Raw genomic sequence first — 21,702 nt, forward strand, 5'->3', positions numbered from 1 at the left:
CCCTACAGTGAAGACAGACAAAGCAAGGTCTCTTCCGATTTCCTTTTTTTAGTAAAACATTCTTTTATTAAAAGAACAAGTGCTGTTTACGAACTGCCCTTCGTACAAATAACATCCGTTATACAAAGATACAAGACCCAGGCTATGCACAATTCCAGGCTTGGAGGTCGCAGGGGAACACTGCCTCTTGGGCTGAGGATATAAAGGTTTCAGAAAGAATGAAACATGAGCCCTGGGTTTGCAATCTGCGGCTTCCCTTCCTTGCTCCCCCAGGAAGGGACTGCTACATGGAAACAGGCTGGGATGGAAGAAAGGGAGCCAGAGTCCTTCAGGCCTTCAGTCCCAGAACGCGAACACAGGAGAGAGGACAGCCCGCAGTCCCCAATTCTTCAGTAGGTCAAGACAAGGTGGTCTGCTGGGAACTAGACACACCTCTAATCCAGGAGGAAGTGGCTGGAAGGAACAGAGGGGCTCCCTGGTCCCACCTTCCTCCATCCTATAGGGCACCTCTCCCTAGGAACCCTGCCTGTTGGCCCACTGCACTCTTAGGTTTGATGGAGACTAGCAAGATGAGCCTGTGTCTTTGAAAACCTGTCAGCATTTCCGGGGTGGGAAAAGGAAATAGAAGTGTTAGCCTCTCTCTGGGCTCCCCTCATTTGTCTAGGCCCTTCCTAGGAGTCTAGGGTGGGCACTCCCTGGGTCTCAACATAGGGAAGGGAAGGGGTCACCAGCCTCATGATCAGACTATCCAGGGCCAGCAGTAGACCCAGGAGCCTGAGGGGGAAACCCACAAGCTGGGATGAGGGAGAGGGGATGGGAGATACAATTTATTTCTTCTCTTAAAGGCAACCCTTAAAAGTGTCATTGTCTGTGGAGGATTCGTCAGCTCAGAGCTAAGACAGTCAGTGCTACATAGATACCTTCCCGCCACGGGCACAACCCTACTACACTCACACCACACACCCATCACACCCATCACACACACACACACGCACACACGCACGCACGCACGGACAACCAGCCAACCAGCCGCAGCTGAAAAGCTTGACAGTGGGGCAATTATAACCACAAGGCTAGGTACGAAGGCTCCTCATTGCTGTCACTGAGGTCCCGTCTTAGAGCAGTCACCTGTAAAGCCAGCTCCAACGGCCCCTAAATACAGCCAGGTCCCTTGTGCCGTCCACCTGCCATGACGCTCCCACCCCGGTGGGCACAGGCTCAGCACGCGTCACTCACTCACTCATGTCTTCTCACTGAGGGTGGTGACATTAAGATCCACTCATGCATTCTCAGACTCCACTTCCGCTCTGCAAACCACATCCTCCCCCTCCCAGACAGAGACGGCCCCGAATCTGTATCCTTTCCCTCCTCCTACCAAGCTCTTTATCAAAAAATGGATCAAAGCCAGACATAGTGGCACACGCCTTTAATCCCAGCACTCAGGAGGCAGAGGCCAGCCTGGTGTACATAGCAAGTTCCAGGGTGACCAAAGCTACGTAAGAGTAGACCTTGTCAAAAAAATAAAAAATAAAAGAAATTAAAAAAAAAAAGTGAGGTTGTCAGAGCCATGTTACATATCCCACTCCCTTTCAAGGACCCTCACAATTCTCCCTGTGATGCAGCACCGGGTGCCACAACTTTCCTCAAGTCTCAGTGTGTGGAGTAGCACCGCCGGCCCACCTCTGTCCCAGCACCCGGGAGGCAGAGGCAGGCAGATCTGAGTTTGAGGGCAGCCTGGTCTACAGAGACAGTTCTAGGTCGGCTACACAGAGGGGCACCAAACCATACAGTCCAGAGCTCTCAGCAAGCCTCACCTGACTACCTGTTAGGGCAGCCCGGCCCGGAGTAGGAAAGAGCTCAGGGAGAATGGAGACCAGACCTCCAGAGCACTGAGAGCTCCTGCTTCACAGGTGACAGCCTTAGCAAACACGCGCGGTACTTGGTTCTGAGTGGGGAAAGGGCGTGCGTGGGCCTGGATAAAAAGTCCTCTCAGGACTCGAAGCATCGCTGGCTTGTAGACAAGGAGTCTACAAGAGCTGAGAAGATGAAGATGTCTCTCTAATATTAAGCAGTTAGAAAAGTGAGTATTTCTGAGGTCATCTCAACTGTCCCCCAAAACCCTTCCAAGTGCCAAAGAGTTTGCCTCTGAAGGGTCCCGGCCCGTCCTAACATCTTACAGTCTTATCAACAGGACTATTATTTCCCGGATTGGGGGGAGGGGGGACGGGACAAACAGTTGAGCAGCACAGGCAAAAATATATCTGCACTACGTTTCTGTTCTTGCCAAAAATATACACATCTTCTCTTTATTTAAAAAAAAAAAAAACCCAGAAAACAAAACAAAAAAACAAAAAAAACCTGGAAAACCCCAACAACAAAACGCAAACATAAACACACCAAAATGCACACATGCAGAGAGACACACAGACATGAGCAAAGGGAACTGGAACTGACCCTCAGTCCCAGCCAGTGCAACCGAAAGGGACACAGGCTTCCGTAGCGGTGCTCTGTGTCCCACTCAACGTTTTTTTCATTACCGCCCTGGGCAGAAAGTCTCTGCTGCCTATTACTACACCCTGGAGAATAGCTGGTGGGTGAAGGGGACAGCTGTTAGCTTAAGTGGCTCTACTAGCTGGTGAAAGGATTCGAGAGGCAGGCTAGCTACTTCGGAGAGGGAGACTTTTGCAAAAAAAAAAAAAAAAAAAGAAGTGGCACTTTACCCCTCCCCTATGCTCTTGTGCCAGGACTGATCAAACTAACAGTGGGGGAGGAGGCCCTGAGGGGGCCCTGAGATGGAGTGGGGTCCAGGGGAGGGAAGGTAGGACATTACCCTGATTCAGAGCCCCAGCCCCTAGGAATTCTCCAATACTGGAGTACTGGTCTGTTTTATTTTTTTGTTTGTTTGTTTTTTTTCCTTTTTTCTTTCTTTTTTTATAAGTTAACCATTCGTGCCCTGGAAAAGGACCAGAGTTAGTGAGGGGGTAGAGGGTACAAGAGCTAGGAGCTCCTGCTCCAGTACTGGCCGCTGCTCCCGCTCTTGCCCTTGGCCGCCCCAGGTCCAGAGGAAGAATTGACAGACAGACAGGTTAAACAGACTGACCATCTCTCTCACACACTCACACACTCACACACACTCACGATCTGTGGAGTCAGGCAGCTCCCTCTCCCCACCCTCGGCACTCCTTAAGCCAATAGTGCAAAAAGGGGCAGGACAGCAAAGGACTTCCCCGCCCGGCCCCATCATGGGGCCCCAAGAGGTGCTCTCCTGCCCTTCCTCAGCCCCACCACATCTGTAGGCTTTTCCAAGCTCAGCTTGAGACCCTCAGCTGGGAGGGATGATAAGAAACAGTCAAAGGGATGCATCCCTTCTGCTGGGAAGAAACTGGAGGTCAGGTGGGACCAGCCCTTTTTCCATAAGGAATTTCCACACAGAGATGGGCCCAGGGGCCCACCCTTCACCTTCCCCATTCAAGTGCTGATTGGTTTATGTGGTAGGTCCAACCATCCCTCCACATCTTATACCAGACCTACTTTGTTCTTTGGGGGCCCCTAGGCATCTGTGGAGGATGGAGGCTCCTAGGCAGGCTAGGAACCTGTCCTCCCCTGATCCTCTCTGAGCAGCCAGTGCAGTGAGGGGGTGGGCCTGGTGGAAGGGCTCCTCTCCGGTCGGTCGTCTCTCTCCTCAGCACCTGGAACTCCAGGCACAACTCCCTGGGGATCCACACAGGCTCTGGGCCCGGCTCTCCAGAGTCTGGACCCAGCTGCCCACTCCAGGCAAGGACCCTCGAGCCATGTAGGGGTCAGGAGGGGCAGGGTCGAGTTAGCCTTTTTCCTGGCTGGCTGAGGCTCCTTTGTCAGCGGTCTGCAAAGACAGGAGAAAAGGCCTTAGTGTTGGCAGCCCTAACACCCTGTTAGGAACAGCTTTCCAGGGTGGAAAAGGCTGACGTAGGAGCAGAAGATGATGCTGCCTCGGGCGTAGTCTGTGAAGAGAGGAGGTGCCAAAAGCTGGATTCTTGGTCCAGGTCGGCCCTCCAAGGCCTTTTCTTCTGTCAGCCCATGCAGAGGGTCACCTTTCTCTAACTGTTGTGCACAGAAACGTCCTTCCTACTTACTCCTCCCATAGAAGGCTGTTCTCTTTTTTAAAAAAGAATTTAAAACAAAAAATGTACTTCCTCGGGCTGGAGAGGTGGCTCAGTGGTTAAGAGCACCCGACTACTCTTCCAGAGGTCCTGAGTTCAATTCCCAGCAACCACATGGTGGCTCACAACCATCTGTAAAGAGATCTGACGCCCTCTTCTGGTGTGTCTGAAGACAGCTACAGTGTACTTATATATAATAAATGAGGGGTTGGGGATTTAGCTCAGTGGTAGAGTGCTTGCCTAGTAAGCGGAAGGCCCTGGGTTCGGTCCCCAGCTCCGAAAAAAAAAGAAAACAAACAAACAACAACAACAACAAAAAAAAATGAATAAATCTTTTAAAAAAATGTACTTCCTCAGTATATGTGTGTGTGTGCATGTGCGTGTGTGTGTGCGTGTACACGCATGTGTGGATGGATGACAGAGGACAGTTTTCTGGACCAGTTCTCTCTCCACTACATGGGTCCCTGGGGTGAAAACTGAGGTCACTGGGATTGGCAGCAAACATCCTTTTTTCTTTTCTTTCCTTTTTAACACACTAGGCTGTCACTAGGCTGAAGGGCTGTTTTCTAAGTAGCCCTATATCTCCTCTCAGGTAACACCAATGGGGGCAGCGTCCTGCTGTCTGAAGCAGGCTGCCTGGTTGACCTAGGGGTTGCTGCCTCCCACTGGAAACCTATCTGATGACATTGCTATAACCATCCCCCTCTGCTTGTCCCATAGGAATATAAAGGAGGTCCAGGTCCCGTACTCACCCCTCCTTTGGAGCCATTCCCACTGGCATCCGCCCCGGGCAGGCTGAGGAAGGGGTTGGTCTGAGCAGTGAGGACTGGAGGTCCGCCTGCCGCTGCCACTGCTGCGGCCGCAGCCGCTGCAGCCATGAGACTTGTATTGCTGCCCAGTGAAGGGGCCACCAGGGCTCCAGCAGGCAGCAGGGGTGGGGCTGATGCTGTGGGCAGCAGGCCAGGGGTGCCCGCGGACAGCAGTGGGGTGGAGCTTCCAGCCAGTAGACTGGCCATGGGTAGCTGAGAGCCCCCAGCCATCTGCAGCCGCTGCAGTTCCCGTTTCTGCTGAATCTGCTGGATCATCTGGTAGACCACAGTCTGGTGCTCCTGCAAGGAGGACAACCTGTTTATTGGCAGTGGGCTCTCGCTGTCCTTCCCCAGGGCTGCCTGCCTTGATAGACCAGGCTCACACTAGAACCATAAGGCCCATGACAGGGAGACAGTCAAGGTTCTGTCTCTACCTTCGCACTCCCGGCCATCTGGATAAATAAAATGCAGACACTTGAGGTAAACACCTGGGAGCTGTGCCCCCAGGCAAACGAAGACAGTGAGCATTTCCGACCTGCCCCGCCCTCACTCAGTCCCTAAGACAACCCACAGTGCACTCCAAATGGAAAAGCCGCTAGCTACACGGGGAAGGAATCTCCAAGTGCTTTCTTCCCCTTCCCCCCTCTCCTGAAAACTGGCTTGAAAGATTTTAGAAAACAGGTTACAGGTTGGGTGTGGTGGCACTCAAGAGGCAAAGGCAGAGGCAGGAGGCTCTCTCTGAGTTCAAGACCAAGCAGGGCTAGTAAGATACTGCCTCAAGGGGTTGGTGATTTAGCTCAGTGGTAGAGCGCTTGCCTAGCATGCACAAGGCCCTGGGTTCGGTCCCCAGCTCCGGAAAAAAAAAAAAAAAAAAAAGATACTGCCTGCAGTTTTCTGTTTTGTTTTCTTGGTTGCTATAGGATTCTTACTCTGTAGTATTAGGTAGACTGAAATTCATTATGTAGCCCAGGCTGGCCTTGAACTCATAGCCCTCCTCCAGCCTTAGCTGCCAAGATGCTTGGATTACAGCATACAGCACTGTGTGCTTTGTTGGGGACACAGAAAGGAACTGATGCTCACTGTGCCACCCAGCTATCCCCTCATTTTAATAGGTGAAACCACTTCTCTCTGAAGAAGAGTGAGTGCTACATGTGACTACCCAGGTGTCAGCTGAGAGAAGTCCCCCTGTCAGACACCTTCCCTCGGGAGGCAGGGACTGCAAAGCTCAATTACTGGACCTACCATCTAGACTCACTGGGATGTGACTCAGGGCCCTAGGGTCTCACAAGAGCCCTTGCCCAATGCCCAGGAGGCTCTAAGAACAGACTCTCGTCTTAACTGCCCACAAGCACCACGGGTTCAATCCCACCAACCTGGAACCCTCCCTGGGACGCTTCGTTCTTATTGGTAAGCAAGTTGGGTAGAGCTGGGGTGGAAGGGCTGAGGGGGCACTCACTGGGGTCAGCTGTGGAGAGGCCAGGAGCTGCTGCAGCTGCTGCAGCTGCTGCTCTTGCTGCTGAAGGAGGTGTCTCTGCTGCTCTGTGAGGCTGAGGCAGGGATGACACATGAGGAGGTGCAGAGACGCACAAGCACCCCCCACACCCAGGAGCTCCCAGACTCCCTCAGGCCCAGGCAGACAAACGGACAGCCTGTCTAGAAGACTTACCGTAGGGACATGGATAAGAGCTTGTCCCTGGACTGTATCTGGACACTCTAGGGGAGCCCCTTAAGTCAACAGACTGCCGGGGACTAAAAACCCTATGGGGCCAGGGGATGTTTTTCCTTTGGGGGAATAAGGGGTTTTGGGGGGTATCCCCCCCCACATCCAGCCTCCCACTCCCTTCCCTAGGGCTGAGCTTTCCCTCACCTGTTAAGACAACCTGGCAGTTGAAGCGTGGGGGCCCCGCCAGCCTGGCTCAAGCCCGCAGGGTTGGGAGCAGCAGCCCCATTCAACCCTCCCAGAAGCCCATTGAGGGGCAGGCTCCCGCTGCCTGCCAGCCCACCCAACAGCCCCTCTGCCATGGGCATGGCTCCCAGCCCCGCTGCTCCGGGCGCCCGGCCCAGCCCGTTCTGTGGCTGGGGTGGGAGTGGGGCAGGAGCCCCAGGCAGAGCCAAGGGCAGAGTGGCAGGGCTCTGCTGGAGCAGGGGCAGCGGTGGGGGCGTGCTGTGGAAGGAGAGCGATGAGCTGCTGCGGCTCGGGCAGCCTGAGTGTGGGTCCTGGGGAGGGAGGGGGAAGGGTCAGGTCAGAGGGCAGAGGGCCAGTGTGACCCTTCTGGCCCCCAGCCCAGAATCCACCAGCATTCTCCCATAGCAACCCCCTCAAGCCCGCAGACGCCCTGGGGAAAGCAAAGCCCAGGAGTAAAGGCTGGATCTGCAGTATTCAGATGACCTTCACTGACCACTCCAAGAGGCCCAGCACCTCAGTTCCTCGGGCTTAATGACAAACAACGGCAAAGTTACCCGCATCTCAAGGGAACCAGGTCCAGGGCAAGGACTCGACCTGCGCCACCCTATTATTCCCACTAAAGCCATTGGCGTTTACGATCTCTACAGTTAAGAGCAATGGAGCTCTCAATGAAGTGAGGCTCAGGTTCAAATCCCAGGCCCACAACTCAATAGGCCGGGCTCAACATCTGCCTCAGTTTACGTATTCATCATCCGTGGGTGACAGCAATGTCCATCCCCACACAGTCAGCGTGGAGAGTAAAGAAACTCATGTTTGAGTCCCAAGCTCGCAACGAGGGTTATTTTTATGGTTATGACTGCCCCAAGTCTCAGTAAGTGGCAGAGAAAAAAAAAAAAAAACAAGTGTTGCTCGATGCCAATAATAACCACAACATAACAATAGCGAGCGCCGTTCCAGCCGCCACCAATTACACAGGGATTAGTTTGTATGGGGCCCTGTAATAAACCCTTCACGACACTTCTCAACGTTCTTCCCCACAAGCGCCCGCGCCGCACACTCCTTTAGCCCTTGACTGAGCTCTTCTCTCTCTCTCCTTTGCAACCCCGAAGCCCAGGTTCTCCTGGGCTCAGCCTATCTTCAGGAGGACCCCGCTAGTCCAGTCAGCACCCTGTATTAAGAAGGTCCTCACTCATTTGCTTATTTAAAATAAGAAGATAGCCAATTGTCCAGTCCATTTCCTCCTCACTGGCAGCCTCCAACAGCTGCGGGTTAGTAACTAGACCTAAAGGACCTCTCCCACAGGGCCTACCTCAGAAGATGTGGACAGGGTGTTGTCCAGGCCAAGGCAGTTCTTCCCCGGAGGGCTCTTGCTGATGCTCAGGGAGTCACTGCTGCCAGCTAACGGAGGGAAAACAGGAGCTGCAATGGAGCCGGTTCGGGCTGCCAGGCAGGACTTCTTCACCCTGCCCTGGACTGGATCCCTCACCTTGAGGAAGCAGTCCATAGGGCCCTGGGACAGGGCCGTTGGCGGCCGGCAGGGCAGCAGGCAGGGCAGGGAAGGGCACAGAGAGCTGCACGTTAAGGATCTGCAGCCGCTCCTTCTTAGCGGTCAGGCTAAGGATCTGCTCCTGCAGCCGCTGGTTTTCCTTCTGCAATGCATGCAGGGCCTTCAGCATCTCCACAACTTCAGAGAGAGGAGGAGCCTGGGGTTAGTGCATAAGGCATCCAAGAGGCAGGGCCAGCGTGAGGGACAGGGTCTGGAGGGAGAGGTGACCAAGAGGCTGCCCCTGGTAGCAGTAAGGTGGGTCTGGCGATCTCAGGAGGGCCCTGAGGCTCCACGGGGATGGGGGGAGGGAGTAGGTGCAACCTGGGGTTCAGTTAAGATCTATGCCAGGCCTTGAGAAACAAAGTGCCCAGAGCACCACTCAGGCATGGTTAAAGATGACTCCTGGGACCCCGAAAACAGCAAGGCCAGTGAAGAGGCTTGAGGCCCTGGGGAAGAGGGAGGGGGAGCGGGGCCTCCCACCCCTGGGCCCCTGCTCACTGTTGACACCAGCCTCTCCATCACCCTGCTTCTCCAGTAGCTGCTCCATGTTGGTTGTTCCGGGGGCTGTGGAGTCTAACTGGCCACCCCCACAGGGCGCTGATGTCTGGTCGAAGAGTGCAGGGAGGCTACTGATGGGAGACCTGGGTCCAGAGGAGAAAGGAGCTCAAGCCCCTCACCTAGCTCCAGAGGCTCACCTAGCACCCTGAGGTCAGCCCCTCCCCAGACCCCGCCCCCACATCCCCAGACCCCGCCTCCACCAATCCAGCCCCCACCCCCACCCCCTTCCTCCTCCAAGGTTCACCCTCCCTCACATGGAAGACAGACTCTCCTGGGGGGAGGTCCCATGACACCGGAAGCTGCAGTCTTCTAGGTCTGGCTCTTGGAAGGAGAAAGCAAGGATCAGGGGGAAAGAGGACTCAGAACCACCCCCACCCCAGAAAGTGGGGGCTGCTCCCACAGACCTCCTCCTTCAATACCCCCAATCCTAGGCGGGGAGCTCCTGTTGGCAAGGAGCTGAGCACAGCCTTCCACCTCAGCAAAGCTCTCTCTCTTCCCCTCCCTTTCCACTGGGTTCCCGCTGCCTGCTTCCAGATCTTTCAGCTACAGAATCTGAGGTCAGGATAAACCTGGATAAACTGAACCTGGGTGCTGGCTGGGTGACCTTGTGTTGGTAACCAGCCTCCCTCCGGTGATTTTTATGAGGATTAAAATAAGGCCACAAAGTGAGCGCTTGGCTGGAGGGTTCAGCAAGCCCTTAATCATTGTATTACCATAATTAGCTTTGACTTTTTACATTCATAAACGCAGATGAGAAAACTGTTGGCCACAAAACCCTGGTTCTGGGCTACAGAGAACATATTGGTTTTGCCCAACTGGATCCTAAAACTGAAGCCAGATTTGCTTTCTCTGAAACGCTTACCTGAACTGACAGCCTGCAGCTAAGGCCCACACGCAGGCTCTCAGGCCCGGTGTCTGCTGGGCTCTCAGGGGCTGAGTAGATTCTAGGGAAATGGTAAGAGAGCCTGCCTCCCACTCCCTTATCCTAAATACCTGGAGAGCAGAAGGCCCAGCTGCCAGACCTGTGACCCCAACTACAACTGTACAGCAAGAGGTGGGGGGCGGGTTTTACACGGGGCTGGGGCCCCATTGGCTGAACTAGCGCTGTCTGTCATTCTCTAACCACTGCACTGAGGTCTCTCCGGTGACATGGAGTGTCACCGCCTCGCCTGCCCCTGCACTGGTCTTCCAGGAAAGTGCCCCAAGACCTGCAGTATGAGGGGTAAATTCAGAGAGAGGAGACTCTCACTTTCTACAGCAGCAACCTTGAGAAGGGGAACAGGCGCAGGGGCTAGCATACCTGTGTGGCTGCTCTCCGCTTGGGTGAGGAGGGGGTTAACAGTGCCCATAGGGGTTCCAAAGATGTGGGATGCAGGGAGGCTGAAGGTTGAGCCAGCCAGAGAAAACACCTGTTGGGAGGAACAAACAGTGCTTGTGCTCGGAGCTGGCACAGTTGATCAGGGTCATTCTGTGTGGTAAGGAACAAGGAGACGCCTGAGAAGACAGGGCCACAGCGGGGTTCTCCTCGCCCTGCCCAGGAGAGGAGCCAGGAACAGGGTCTCACCTGAGTGGTGGAGATGGAAGCAGAGGAGGAGGGGAGGGTGCTGGTGAACGGGGACCGGCTGAGGCGGGGCAAGGCTGAGGTCCCTGTGGGCCCCAACAGGCTGGAAGAGAGTGGGGTGCTGCAGACAGCCCGCAGCATCCCTCCACCATGAGAGATGGGGTCCTTATTACTGGTATAGATGCCTAAAGGCACAAAGGCACAGAGGAAAACTAGGGTCACTTTCTACCCCAGAACCCTCCAGTCAGCGGTCAGGGTAGCCCCTCCCCTGGGAACAGAATGTGACTGGGGGTCTGCATATTCTACTACTCTGCCTCAGTCTGGTTAGCTCTTAGCTCTTTTTTTTTTTTTTTATTCATTTATTATATATAAGTACACTGTAGCTGTCTTCAGACACACCAGAAGAGGGCGTCAGATCTCTTTACAGATGGTTGTGAGTCACCATGTGGTTGCTGGGAATTGAACTCAGGACCTCTGGAAGAGCAGTCAGTGCTCTTAACTGCTAAGCCATCTCTCCAGCCCCAGCTCTTAGCTCTTCTGATTCCTCTATCAGAACCCTGTAGGTTCTGCTGGTGTCCACCCCACCCTCTTCATGCAGGAGACATTTAAGGAAACATCTGAGAGATAACAGCCACCTCCCTTCTGCCTGTTGGTAGTCTGCACGTAACTATGTCTAACACTTGTTTATGCCCCTACCCTCCCGCAGGACTGGTTGCAGACTGAGATGCTGTTTACCTACAGGGGACACTAACCTGCCCCCAGCAGGGGGGACTCCAGGCTCAAACTGGGCAAGCTTCCTGAAGGCCCAAAGGTACGGGGAGCCAGGCCACCCAGGCCGGAGCTGACCAGAGAACCCCCAGAGAAGGGTGAGGCCGCAGTGGCAGTGAAGCCAGCCAACTGAGCGGCAGGGAGGGAGGCGGTCGGGCCTGTAGCGCCCTCCTTGCCTCGGCTACCCTTGGGTCGGCCTGGCCCATGACGGCTCCTCTTGCTGGCTTTGTGTTTCTTCTCCTTCAGAGTCGTCTCGGGGGCCTCCTCAGCAGGTCCAAGCGTGGCACTCAGTGCAGGCATCCGTTTGTGGGAGCCTGCTGCGGTCCCGGACCCTGAAACATGGGGAGACTTATAGTCTCCAGGGGAGGGGGCCCGGGCCCGGCTGGAGCTGGAGGTGGTGGTGGTGAAGCGCATGATGGGTCCAAAGCCAGAGAAGACCACTTTCTGTTCGAAGAGGTCAGCCTTCGGGGGCTCAGGGATGGTGGGCGAGGGAGGGGCTGGCGGAGTGGGAGCTGGAGGCTTGGAGTACTTGTCTTCCTCCGGCTGCTCCAGCTTGGGAAAGGCTGCAAAGTCAGGAGAGCTCTGCAGAGATGAGCCTGCAGCAAAGGAAGGGTTTTACTGCTGGACCACCCCCTCCTTCCCCACCAGCATGAGACCCTAGGTAGGAAATGCAGCCTGGTGTCCCAGCCAGCTCTACCTGCTTTGTCCTAGGATAACAGTCTCTGCTGGAAACAAAACTGGAGAAAAGCGACTCCTAGCCTTGCTCAAACTGAGCAGACTGTTGTTACTTTAGCACTGATTCTCATGCATTAGCACAGGCTGGCCTCAAACTCAGACACTTCTGCAGCTCCCAAATGCCAGGATTACCAGCCTCTGTACCTGGTTCTAATATCGGTGCTTTCAAATGGCCCTTTTGACACAAAAGTAGGGAACCCTACTGTGCAGTTAGAGGGATGGGCCCAGCAAGGAAAGGGAACTTTGCTTTAAGAGGGAAAGGAGTAGGGGTTTGGAGAGACAGTGCAACAGTTAAAACAGCACTGGCTGCCCTTCCACAGGTCCTAAGACTAATTCCTAGCACTCGCATGGTGGCCCGTAACCATCTGTAATGGGTTCCAACACAACCAATCTAGAACAGGGTCTGGTGTGCACACAAAACACCCACATAGATAAATACGTAAATCTTTAAGAGACTGGAGAATCCAGCTTGGGGGTGTTCCCTGCTGTATCACCCCACATCAGTTTGTAAGAACAAAGGAGTGATGATCGGAAACCACCAGGCATAGCCCCTTGCCACAGCAGCACAGGTCAGGGGCTCCTGCTCTCGGCCTCCTCTAGGACACCCATACTCACCTGCAGGCTGAAAGGGGCCCCCAGAGGAGGAGGAAGAGGAGGAAGAGGAAGAGGAGGAGGAGGCGGAGGTAAAACTGCTCACACCTTTCCCACTGCCCAGTTTCTTGCCCTTATGACTCAGGCTATGGCTGGAAGACTTTCTCCCCTTTGAGTCCCTGCTGCTCTCAGAGGTCTCCTGAGTGCTGGCCTCATGGTGGGAGGAAGTCGTAGCTGAGGAGACCTAAGACAGAAACAAGAGAGGCTCATCGTCAACTGCGCAGCCCAGCTCAGCCTGACTCAGGAGTGAGTGAAGTCTCACAACTGAGTTGGGAGTCCTTCCCACAGGACTTGGAGGCAAGGAACCCGTGGGAAGCCACAGACCACGGAAATGGGGAGATAGCTATGGAATTCTAAAGAATGCCCTAAACCCAAAGCCTGTAACTTCCCCCATGACCCAACAGAGTGAGCAGTCCGCCATCTGCACTGGCCTATTACTTGTCCAAAGCATCAGTACTGATACTCTGGCCTAAAAGGTGGTGCTGGTCTTGAACCTTCAGTGGTCCACTCACAAGCCACCTGGCTCTAACCTCTAACCCATCTCTGCACACTGCAAGCTCTTGCTGGATTCCTGGGCCTACATACGAACCCTCCACAGGGAAGCCTGTCTTTGCACAGCCAGCGTCCATCTAGGAAGCCTCCCCTACACACACACCTAGGTGAATGACCCATTTTATCTTACTCTCAGGCCACTAGGAGCCGTGCCTGCAGTCGCCATGCTGCCCTGGAGTGAGGATACTGTCCTGTGTCTGAGGTGGGAGAGCAGGATGTGGGCAAAGACGGGAGGAGCACAGCTGTGAGCCCAGAAGCCTCAGCTGCATCATCCTAAGAGCCTACTCCATTCCTGGGAATCAGGTCCATGCCAGGGGCATGGCATGGGCAAGGAGTCTGATGGTGGTGGCTGCTAGTAGGCCTAGCAAAGACAGTTTTGTGTCCTAGGTAAGAACACAGCCTTTCAGGCCAGACTACACTGGTTCAGAACTTCATTTAGTGTTACGTTGTGCTTTTAGACAAATTATATAGCTTCTCTGTGCCTCTGCTTCACTTAAGTGCAAGTGCTCAGCCACCTACCACACTGGGGTATTTTGAGGAATAAATTAAGGCCTCCCCCATGTGTCCCTAACCTTGGTTCTGAAGATGGTCTGGCCAAGGAACTGGGAGGATACCAGGTATTCAAATTGTGCTCGAGGAACAAATGAGGGGGAAGTCTGAGCCACCCCATTACTGCTGCCCCTCCCTGGGTGGAGCCCTGTCTCTGTCTTCCTTTGTTCTTTTCAGCAGCTGGAGTTCTGAAGGGAGCCAGATGTGGTTCAGAGCCATGGGAGAGAGGAGCTGGGGGAAGGGGAGCTTAAACGTTGGGATGGGTGTTTGGGGGGACAGACGAAGCTTGTGTCCAAGGGTTACCCAGTTAGTAGGGGACATTCCAAGTCTTTCTACCTGTCTTCAGGCTCAGGGAAAGGTCGGGCCAGCTTCCCAGGTGAGCTCCGGGAAGCAAAGCGGGAGGGGGAGAGTTACTGGGGCAGTTGCCACAGCAACATCACCCTGGAAACCTGATACCTGAGCCTCCTGCTAAGATGCCCAGTGCCCTGCCAACCACGTGAGGGAGCGGAGGTGACTGTCAGTAACGGGACAGCAGGGAGTGCTTTCCCCAGCCCCCAGGGGACTCATGCTAATCTGCTCAGGCTTGGTTATCACTCCTGGCCTAGGATAAGGCCTGCCTGTGGTTCATTCAGATGCTACCCATTACTAGAGCCCGGCCTGCAGAGAAAGATGGTGTGAGCAGGGGTTCCAGGGTGCGGCCAGAAGCCTGGTCCACCTCCACTCCCACCTGGCTTGAAATAGGATCTAGATTTTCACCTGGTAGCAGGGAGTTTGGTAGAAGTTCTTCACCAATCCTGCAGGGCGGGTCCCTCAGAAGCCTGAGGGGCCACACATTTGCTCTTAGAAGACCCCAAAGCTGATCCTCTGCCCAGACAAAGGTGCCCATATGGTAGCTAGCAAGCAGAAAGGTACTCCACATCCGCCTCAGGAAGTGTTGAGGCTTGCTGGGCAGAGTGGACCCTCTGTAAGCTCACCTGGGCGGTGGCAGCAGAGATCGCACTAACCATGCGCAGTGAGAAGACGCCCTAGCAGGCGTGTGCTCACATAACCTTCACACCTCAGGCTCCCTCACCCCCAGAGCAGCGCACCCTGCATCCTGAGTATAAACAGTGGTACCTTATCAGCAGTGGGAACCACAGGCGGGGCGAGGATGCTGGGGGGAGACTCAGGCCGCTTCTTGTGCTTCTGTTTAAGGCGTTCTTTGTCCTTTCGACTCTGGGGGAGGGAAACGTGACCAGATATTGATGCGGGGGTTGTTCGAAGGAGGTCAACCATGACATGTGGGTGTGAAAAACCGAACCCCTCTTAGGAGTGGGGCTCAGTGTGTCCTCTCTGGCTATAGAGGGATGGAAAACTCCAGCTGGACAGGAGTGGCTCAGACAAGATCCTCTGAGAGCCAAGAGCCCCTCCCCCATCCTCCCTCCTGCTAAAAATAGCCTGTCCCATTATCGTGCCAGTGACAGAGCGCCACACACACACACACACACACACACACACACACACACACACACACACACACACACACACACACACACACACACAGGCACTCCCTCACAAGAGTGTCCCTCCTGGAACACACACTGAACAAAAGTGGGCACTCCGTGGTACGGGGCACAAGGAGACAGATTGGAGATGTGTGTAAACATGTAGGGACAAACTGGAGGTTGGGGACACTGTATTGTCATAAAGAAAACTGGAGAATACACCGACACAGAAGCCAGGCACATTAAGCTGGGCTTCCCAAGCTCCCTCTTCAACCTCAGTGGCCTCAGATGGCCGAGGCACCTGGTGGGAGTCTCTGACAAGAAGTGTGTGTGAGAGAGCGCCTTCACCTTCTTCTGGCCCTTCTCATGGTGGGTAGGGTGCTTCTCCTGCTGGGTGGACGGTGAGGCTGACCGGCTTCTCCTGCCGCTAAGGAAGCTATTGCTGCTGCCGCCTCCCCCTGTGCCACCTCCACCACCGCTGGTGCCGCTGCCGCTGCCTCCGCTGCCGCCTCCGCTGCCGCCTCCTCCTGCTCCCCCTCCTCCCCCGCTGGAGTGCCGGGACGTCTTCTGGGGGAAGAGACGGAGAGGAGTTGCCAATCCTGTCTTTCAGGAGCTTAGGGAGGGCTCCTGAAGGTCGCAGGGTCCTAGAAGCAGCTCCCCTGCTGCTGCAGGTCACGCGTGTCCACCATGATTGCTCTGCTCAGCCTAGACGTCCTAGAGCTGCCCCAGTTGTCTTAACTGATGCACAGACTCAACCACGGAGGCTCAGAAGAGGCACGGGCCAACCTCAGCCCCAACGCAGTGCAGTGGGGTTGGGGGTGGAGCTGGACCCCCACAGTGCTTTCCTAGCGGGCTAGACTACAGCCCACTTCATTCCAACCTCCTTCCCTTAGAAATAGGGTCTGTGAAGGACATGCAGGGAGGCCCTGCCCCCCACAAACACCATTCTCTCTCACCATCCCATCTTCCTCCCTCACCCCTGCTTTCCTTAGTACAGTGGCAGCGCAGCCAAAGACCTGCCGCCCTGGACTGGGGGCTGCCGGCAATGAGCATTAAACTGAACTCCTGGGACAGTTCGCTCTCATCTCAGGATCACAGCTGCCCCCTAAGGTCACCGACTACCTCCCAACTGCCAAAGCCTAGGATTAACCTCAGGCCTCCTCAGGGCTCTGCTCCGACCTTATCAAGCTCTAGATCTTCTCTCCCTGGTCTCTCTCACATCTGGACAGCCATAGAGACAGCCTCACCCGGCACCCTCCATCCGCCTGCCTGGGGACTCCCACCCACCTGACTGTCTCCACTTGGTGCCACCTGCAAGTGCAAAGGGAACAACTGTCCTAAGTCACTACGAGGCTTGGCAACCAGGTAATTTATGAGCAAGCCAGGACACTGTGAAAAGGGGACTACGCCATTACATCAGGGCAACAGGCACAAACCAAGATGCTCTGGGGTCTACCTCTCCCTACCCCGTGACAAGTACAGCCTGGACCCTAGCTCCATTCACCTTCCACCTCTCTGACCTCTCACACCCCTCAGCCAGGTCCACCTACAGTGACTCCAGCTTCAGCTTGTCCCTCTGTCACCCACCCCCATCCTCACAGCTGTCTCTCAACCCAGCTCCATGGTTGCTTGCCAGGGTAATCTGCCTCTAACACAAATCTGATCATGTTACTCGGGCTTAGGAGCTCTCCAAGCTGTGGCCCCGAGTGCAGAGGTCCTGCCTGCACCCCGCCTCTGCAGACCAGCCCAGTACCAGGAATCTCCGAGTCTGCTCAGCCATGAGACCCTTGGACTGAATGAAGCTCCCATCCCCCACCTCAAACTCATTTCATGCCTGGTCCCAAGCAGTCTCCCTTGTTGCCACCAACACAGGTGCCTTTTCACCTTCCTGAAAGACTTTCTGATCAAACTGTTTGCCCTGAATCCTACTCAGCCTGTTATGAAACAAGCTGTCTAACCTTGGAGAACCTTAATTTATCTATCTGTGAAATGGGACCCACGCAGCATGCTTGTGGCTGAGGGAGAACCACACAAGTCATGAATGTGGCGACGAAACTGTCCCAGCAAGAGCTACTACCTTGCTTGTCTTGACTTTCTTGCTCTCTGAAGCTTAAAGATTCCTAGACTGACAGACATGGCGGGTGGGGTGGGTGGGTGGGAGGGGAGTAATCTCATAGCCTGGATTGCTTGGTCCAGTTCTAATCTGCCGCACCCCGCAGGCTGCAGCTCATTCCCTGTCACAGACAGAGCTCCCGGATGGTGGGGACTGAGGGATGGGTCTTCCCACATCTCCCAGCAGCAAGCAGGCACAGGTAAGACCCAGAGCCCACATGCCCCACTGGCAGGCGGGACTCACCATCTTGCTGAAGTGGTATTTGCAGTAGCCGCAGTACTTGACGTTGTCCACCTCCAGCACTTCTTCCTCACACAGCAGGCCTGCCATCTGGGCACTGAGGAGAGGGAGGTCAGAAGGGTGTAGCCACAAAGCACAGCAGCCCCCGCCTCCTTCCTCCTAGACCCAAGATCTGAGCATGGCACTGCTACCGTCTCTCAGGAGACGGTGGTTAGGATGCTCCCACTCAGCTGCCTCCTCAGACCTCAGAGCAGTTGGGCCCAGGGATCTCACTCACCAGGTGACATGGAAAGCTTGTCGGCATCCATGACGGTTACAGGTCATGCAGGCTCCTGACGCGGCCTTGCTTTCCCGGCCCTGTTCCTCACAGATGTAACAGGTCTGCGGGGCACAGCACAATTGACCCCTCCTCTAGGGAACCCCACCTTTCCTGCTGAGGGATCCTTTGGCCTGTCCCCCACCACCCATCAGTTATATTGGATAGGATTTTCTGCAGGAACAGAAGGGTTTGCTAACCTGTACAGTCTAAGCCAGCAACCACTAGTTGTGGGACCATCAAGCACTTGAAATGTAACTGATGGGGCTGAGGAAATGAATTCTAAGCTAATCTTACTTGTGTGTTTGGCTGTATGTATGTATGTATGTATGTATGTATGTATGTATGTATCTATCTATCTATCTACCTACCTACCTACCTACCTACACATACAACATTGTGTGTCTGGTGCCCTTAGAGGCCAGAAGGGGGCACCAGGTTGATTCCCTGGTATTGGAAGTAAACATGGTTTCGAGCTGTCACGCGGGTGCCAGGTACTGAACCTGGATTTTCCCCAAGAGCAGCAAGTGCTCTTAACCACCAAGCCATCTCCCTCTCCAGCCCGAGTATTCAATTTAATTTCCACATCTCCAGGTAATCAGCCACTGCGTTAGACAGCGCAATCCTTGGTGGGGTTTTCAAAGCCCCAGTGTGCCCGCTGCCCCACTTGCTGCAATGTGCATGTGCTGTGTGTCTTTTTCACAGAAATTGGGACGGGCCAACCACGCTCCAAGTTGATTCTTTCTCATGCCCCAGGTCTCAATCTAAACGTCTCCTTCCATAACCACCTAACACCCAACCATGCCTCACTGGGAGTCCTTTATCTCAAAGCCTGTTGACGCTTCTGTCTTGATTAACAACAAGTACTGGGCTGTACCGTGCCTGCCATATATTAGAAACTTAATAAAATGCGATCTATGAGCACCCCCTGGCTGTGCAACTTTGAGGGAGCTTACAGAGTTACAGTACACAGGCATACGGCTGTCTAAGCACACAAGGTAGCTCAGTGGTAAGCGTCCACCCACCTCCTGAGTTCCCCAAGAGTACTAGAGAGCGAAATGATGGTACCCCAGGAGGAGTGAGGGCCGCTAACCTTGTTGAAGCGATCGTGAGGGACGTACTGCAGAACAATGGGCTCCATGGTGAGCACGTTGGCGAACTGCACCTCCGGGATGTACAGGGCGCACACCACATGGGCCCAGCCTGGGGCGGGGCGGTGTGGGGACCGGCCTCAGCAGGACGGCAAGCACAAGACCCCACTCCTCCCAACACCAAGCCGTAGACTGTCCCCTGCGTCCACAACCTTCCTGTACCAACCAGAGCAGGGAAAGCCAGTCTCCACCCCACGCCTGCTGGGGGAGGGGGCGCTGGCTGACCTCAGGTGTTCAGGGTTCCCCTCACCTCCATTGTCAGTCCTCTTCAATGCCCCATCTTTGTGTGGGCACAGCTCACATCTCTGCCAATGCAAGGAGCACAGGGGGTTGGGGGAATCTGCTGAGCTGGGCCCTCCCTGAACTCACCCAAAAGGATCTGGGTAGGGGCTGAGGAGGCAGAGCAAGTGGCTTGGCCATGAGCTCATGACTACTGATGGTCACTACTGTGGCCCCTCAACTTCCATAGCCTTGAAAACCTTTCATAACAAAAAGTTATAAAACAGCACACACATAACTCCCCACCCCAAAATCAAAGCCCCCAAGCCGGAGGTGAGGTGGGGAAGAGATGAGTGCTGAGCCCAGGGAGAGATGGGGCAGGTGATAGGCAGCAGGAAACAGGAAATCCTGAGTGACAACGCTTAGTCCTGCCTCCGCCTCAGGGAACCCTATCAACCTGCAGGAGATGCTCAGGTGTGGGGGGGGGTTGGGGGGGAGGAAAAGGAGAGAGCAGAGGCTGAACTCACCACCCTGGCTGCGCGCTCCTGAGATTCACATTTCCTGCAGAACCAGGGTCCTGTTGGCACCTGGACGATGCCATAGCAAGCTAAGGGTAGGGGAAGGAGAGTCACTGAGCAAAGCTGTCAGCCACTGGTTTTTTTTTTCCCAGGGTAACCGGAGGCGGGGCAGAGACCCGGCGGACTAAAACCAGTCCAGTAGGTGGGGCTGCTCCCCAGACCCGGGATCACTCTACGAAACAGGACCACGAGAAATGTCCAACAGCATAGAGCCAGCCTTCAATCACACAACCAAGCTTTTCAAACAGGGGCAAAAAGTCTGACAGAGTCCTTGACCTTAAACTTCCAAAGATCCTCCATTCTCATCCCACCTGACCCCCTTTTATCTGGACCTGTTTCCCGGCCTCTGCCCTGACCAGTCTCCTAGGCACCAGTACAAGAAATAGTCTTGATTGTAACACGTTTTGTTGTTATGGGGGTGGGGGGAGTGCTTCTTAAAGGGCCAGTAAGGGATGAGGCAAGGAAGTCGGGGGTTCAAGGACCTCATCTTCTGCCTGTCACTGATACAAGTCAAAAGTCAAAACTGAGGGCAGGTGCGGTGCAGGTACCCAGAGGAGAGTGGCGGGAAAGGCCCGCAGCCACAGCATTAAGGGTTGTCTCAGGAAGGGGGGGTGGTAGTTGCCTGTGCCAGACAGGCGGAGAAGATGCCAGCCTGCGCCCTCGGCAAGATTCCTTAAGGAGTTAACTCCCGAACCATGTGCGGCAGGGGGAAACTCCAAACCTCCCTCTCCTCCATTCCGGCCCCCTGTACAACCGCTCTCCCAGCCTCAGCTCTTCCCCGGAGGATTTCAGGAGTCCCTTCTCCCGTGGGACCCTTCTCCTCCCTTCCCAATTCCGCTCCTCCCAGTATCCGGAAGCGAAGGGGGATGACCCCCCCTTGACCTCTTCCTCCCGGAGCGGGAACCAAAATAAACGGGGCGGGAGGGGCGGGGGGGATACCTCGCAGGTAAACATTCCCGGGACAGCCCTGACACCGGCGGTGCGGGGCTCAGGGAGTTCACTCCTTGCTCCCTGGACTCTCCCCAAAACTCCTTCAACTTGGGGTGGGGGGCGCGGGACTGAACAATAGGCAAGAAAACAATGCCTGACCCGGTCCTGGAGGACCAGGCTGGGGGGGTGAAGCCCACGCCGCCTTTCGCTTCAGGTGGGTGGGGGAGGGGCACGCGCCCCAGGAGGGCTCCGGAGGGCGCGGCCGAGGGCACCCTGTGCGCGCGCCGCCCCGGGGTCCCACAGCCCCCCTCCGGCCGTACCCCCCCTTACCTTGGTGGACGGCCACGCTGCACGCGTGCCCATCGCAGTAGACCAGCGGGTTTTCGGCCCAGCCCCTCTCGTCCGAACATACGCAGCAGCCTCCTACCATCTCCTTCATACTCCCATGAGCTCCCTCCGGGGCTGGGGCTGGGGGCCGGCCGGCGGGGGTCGGGGGTCAGGGGGGGAGGGAGGGAGCGGGGGCCGCGCGCCTCCTCGCCCCCTCCTCCGCCGCCGTCGCCGCTTCTTTTCTTTGCCTCCTCCTTCCTCCTCCTCGGCGTCCTCCTCCTCCTCCTCCTCCTCGCTCGCTCTGTCTGGCCGCCCCCCCCGCCGTGCTCTCGCCCTCATGCCCCGACGGGCCCCCCCCCCAACAATGAGATTCGCGCGCTGCGCTCCCTTCCGCGCCGCTCGTCCGCTACCAGGGCCGCCCGGCCGCGGTGCAACCAGGGCCCGGCAGGGGAGGCGCCGAGTGGCACATCGCGGGCGCCCGCCCGCCCCGCGCCGCCCGCTCACGCGCCCCCCCCCTGGCCCCCCCTGCCCGGCCGCGGCAGCCATGGCCGCGCGCCTCCGCTCGCTCGC

General features: G+C 55.7%; 1 protein-coding gene across 1 annotated transcript; it reads right to left on the bottom strand.

Annotated features, from left to right (window-relative positions):
• Nucleotides 1-36: 36 nt before the first annotated feature.
• On the bottom strand, nt 37-21,362 carry Mllt6 (MLLT6, PHD finger containing). Its single transcript, XM_032911898.1, has 20 exons — nt 21,136-21,362; nt 19,825-19,904; nt 19,329-19,383; nt 19,021-19,130; nt 17,889-17,992; nt 17,615-17,708; nt 15,607-15,825; nt 14,889-14,989; nt 12,638-12,852; nt 11,272-11,883; nt 10,523-10,704; nt 10,259-10,367; nt 9,213-9,279; nt 8,899-9,041; nt 8,341-8,538; nt 8,164-8,252; nt 6,816-7,165; nt 6,405-6,495; nt 4,892-5,248; nt 37-3,862 (listed from the first exon to the last, which is right to left on the bottom strand). Exons 1-20 carry the CDS (start codon nt 21,242-21,244, stop codon nt 3,821-3,823), a joined length of 3,327 nt encoding a protein of 1,108 aa, XP_032767789.1. The 5' UTR covers nt 21,245-21,362; the 3' UTR covers nt 37-3,820.
• Between the last annotated feature and the right edge of the window lie 340 nt (nt 21,363-21,702).

Source organism: Rattus rattus, chromosome 9 (assembly GCF_011064425.1).
Source record: "Rattus rattus isolate New Zealand chromosome 9, Rrattus_CSIRO_v1, whole genome shotgun sequence".
NCBI classification, from domain to species: Eukaryota; Metazoa; Chordata; class Mammalia; order Rodentia; family Muridae; genus Rattus; species Rattus rattus.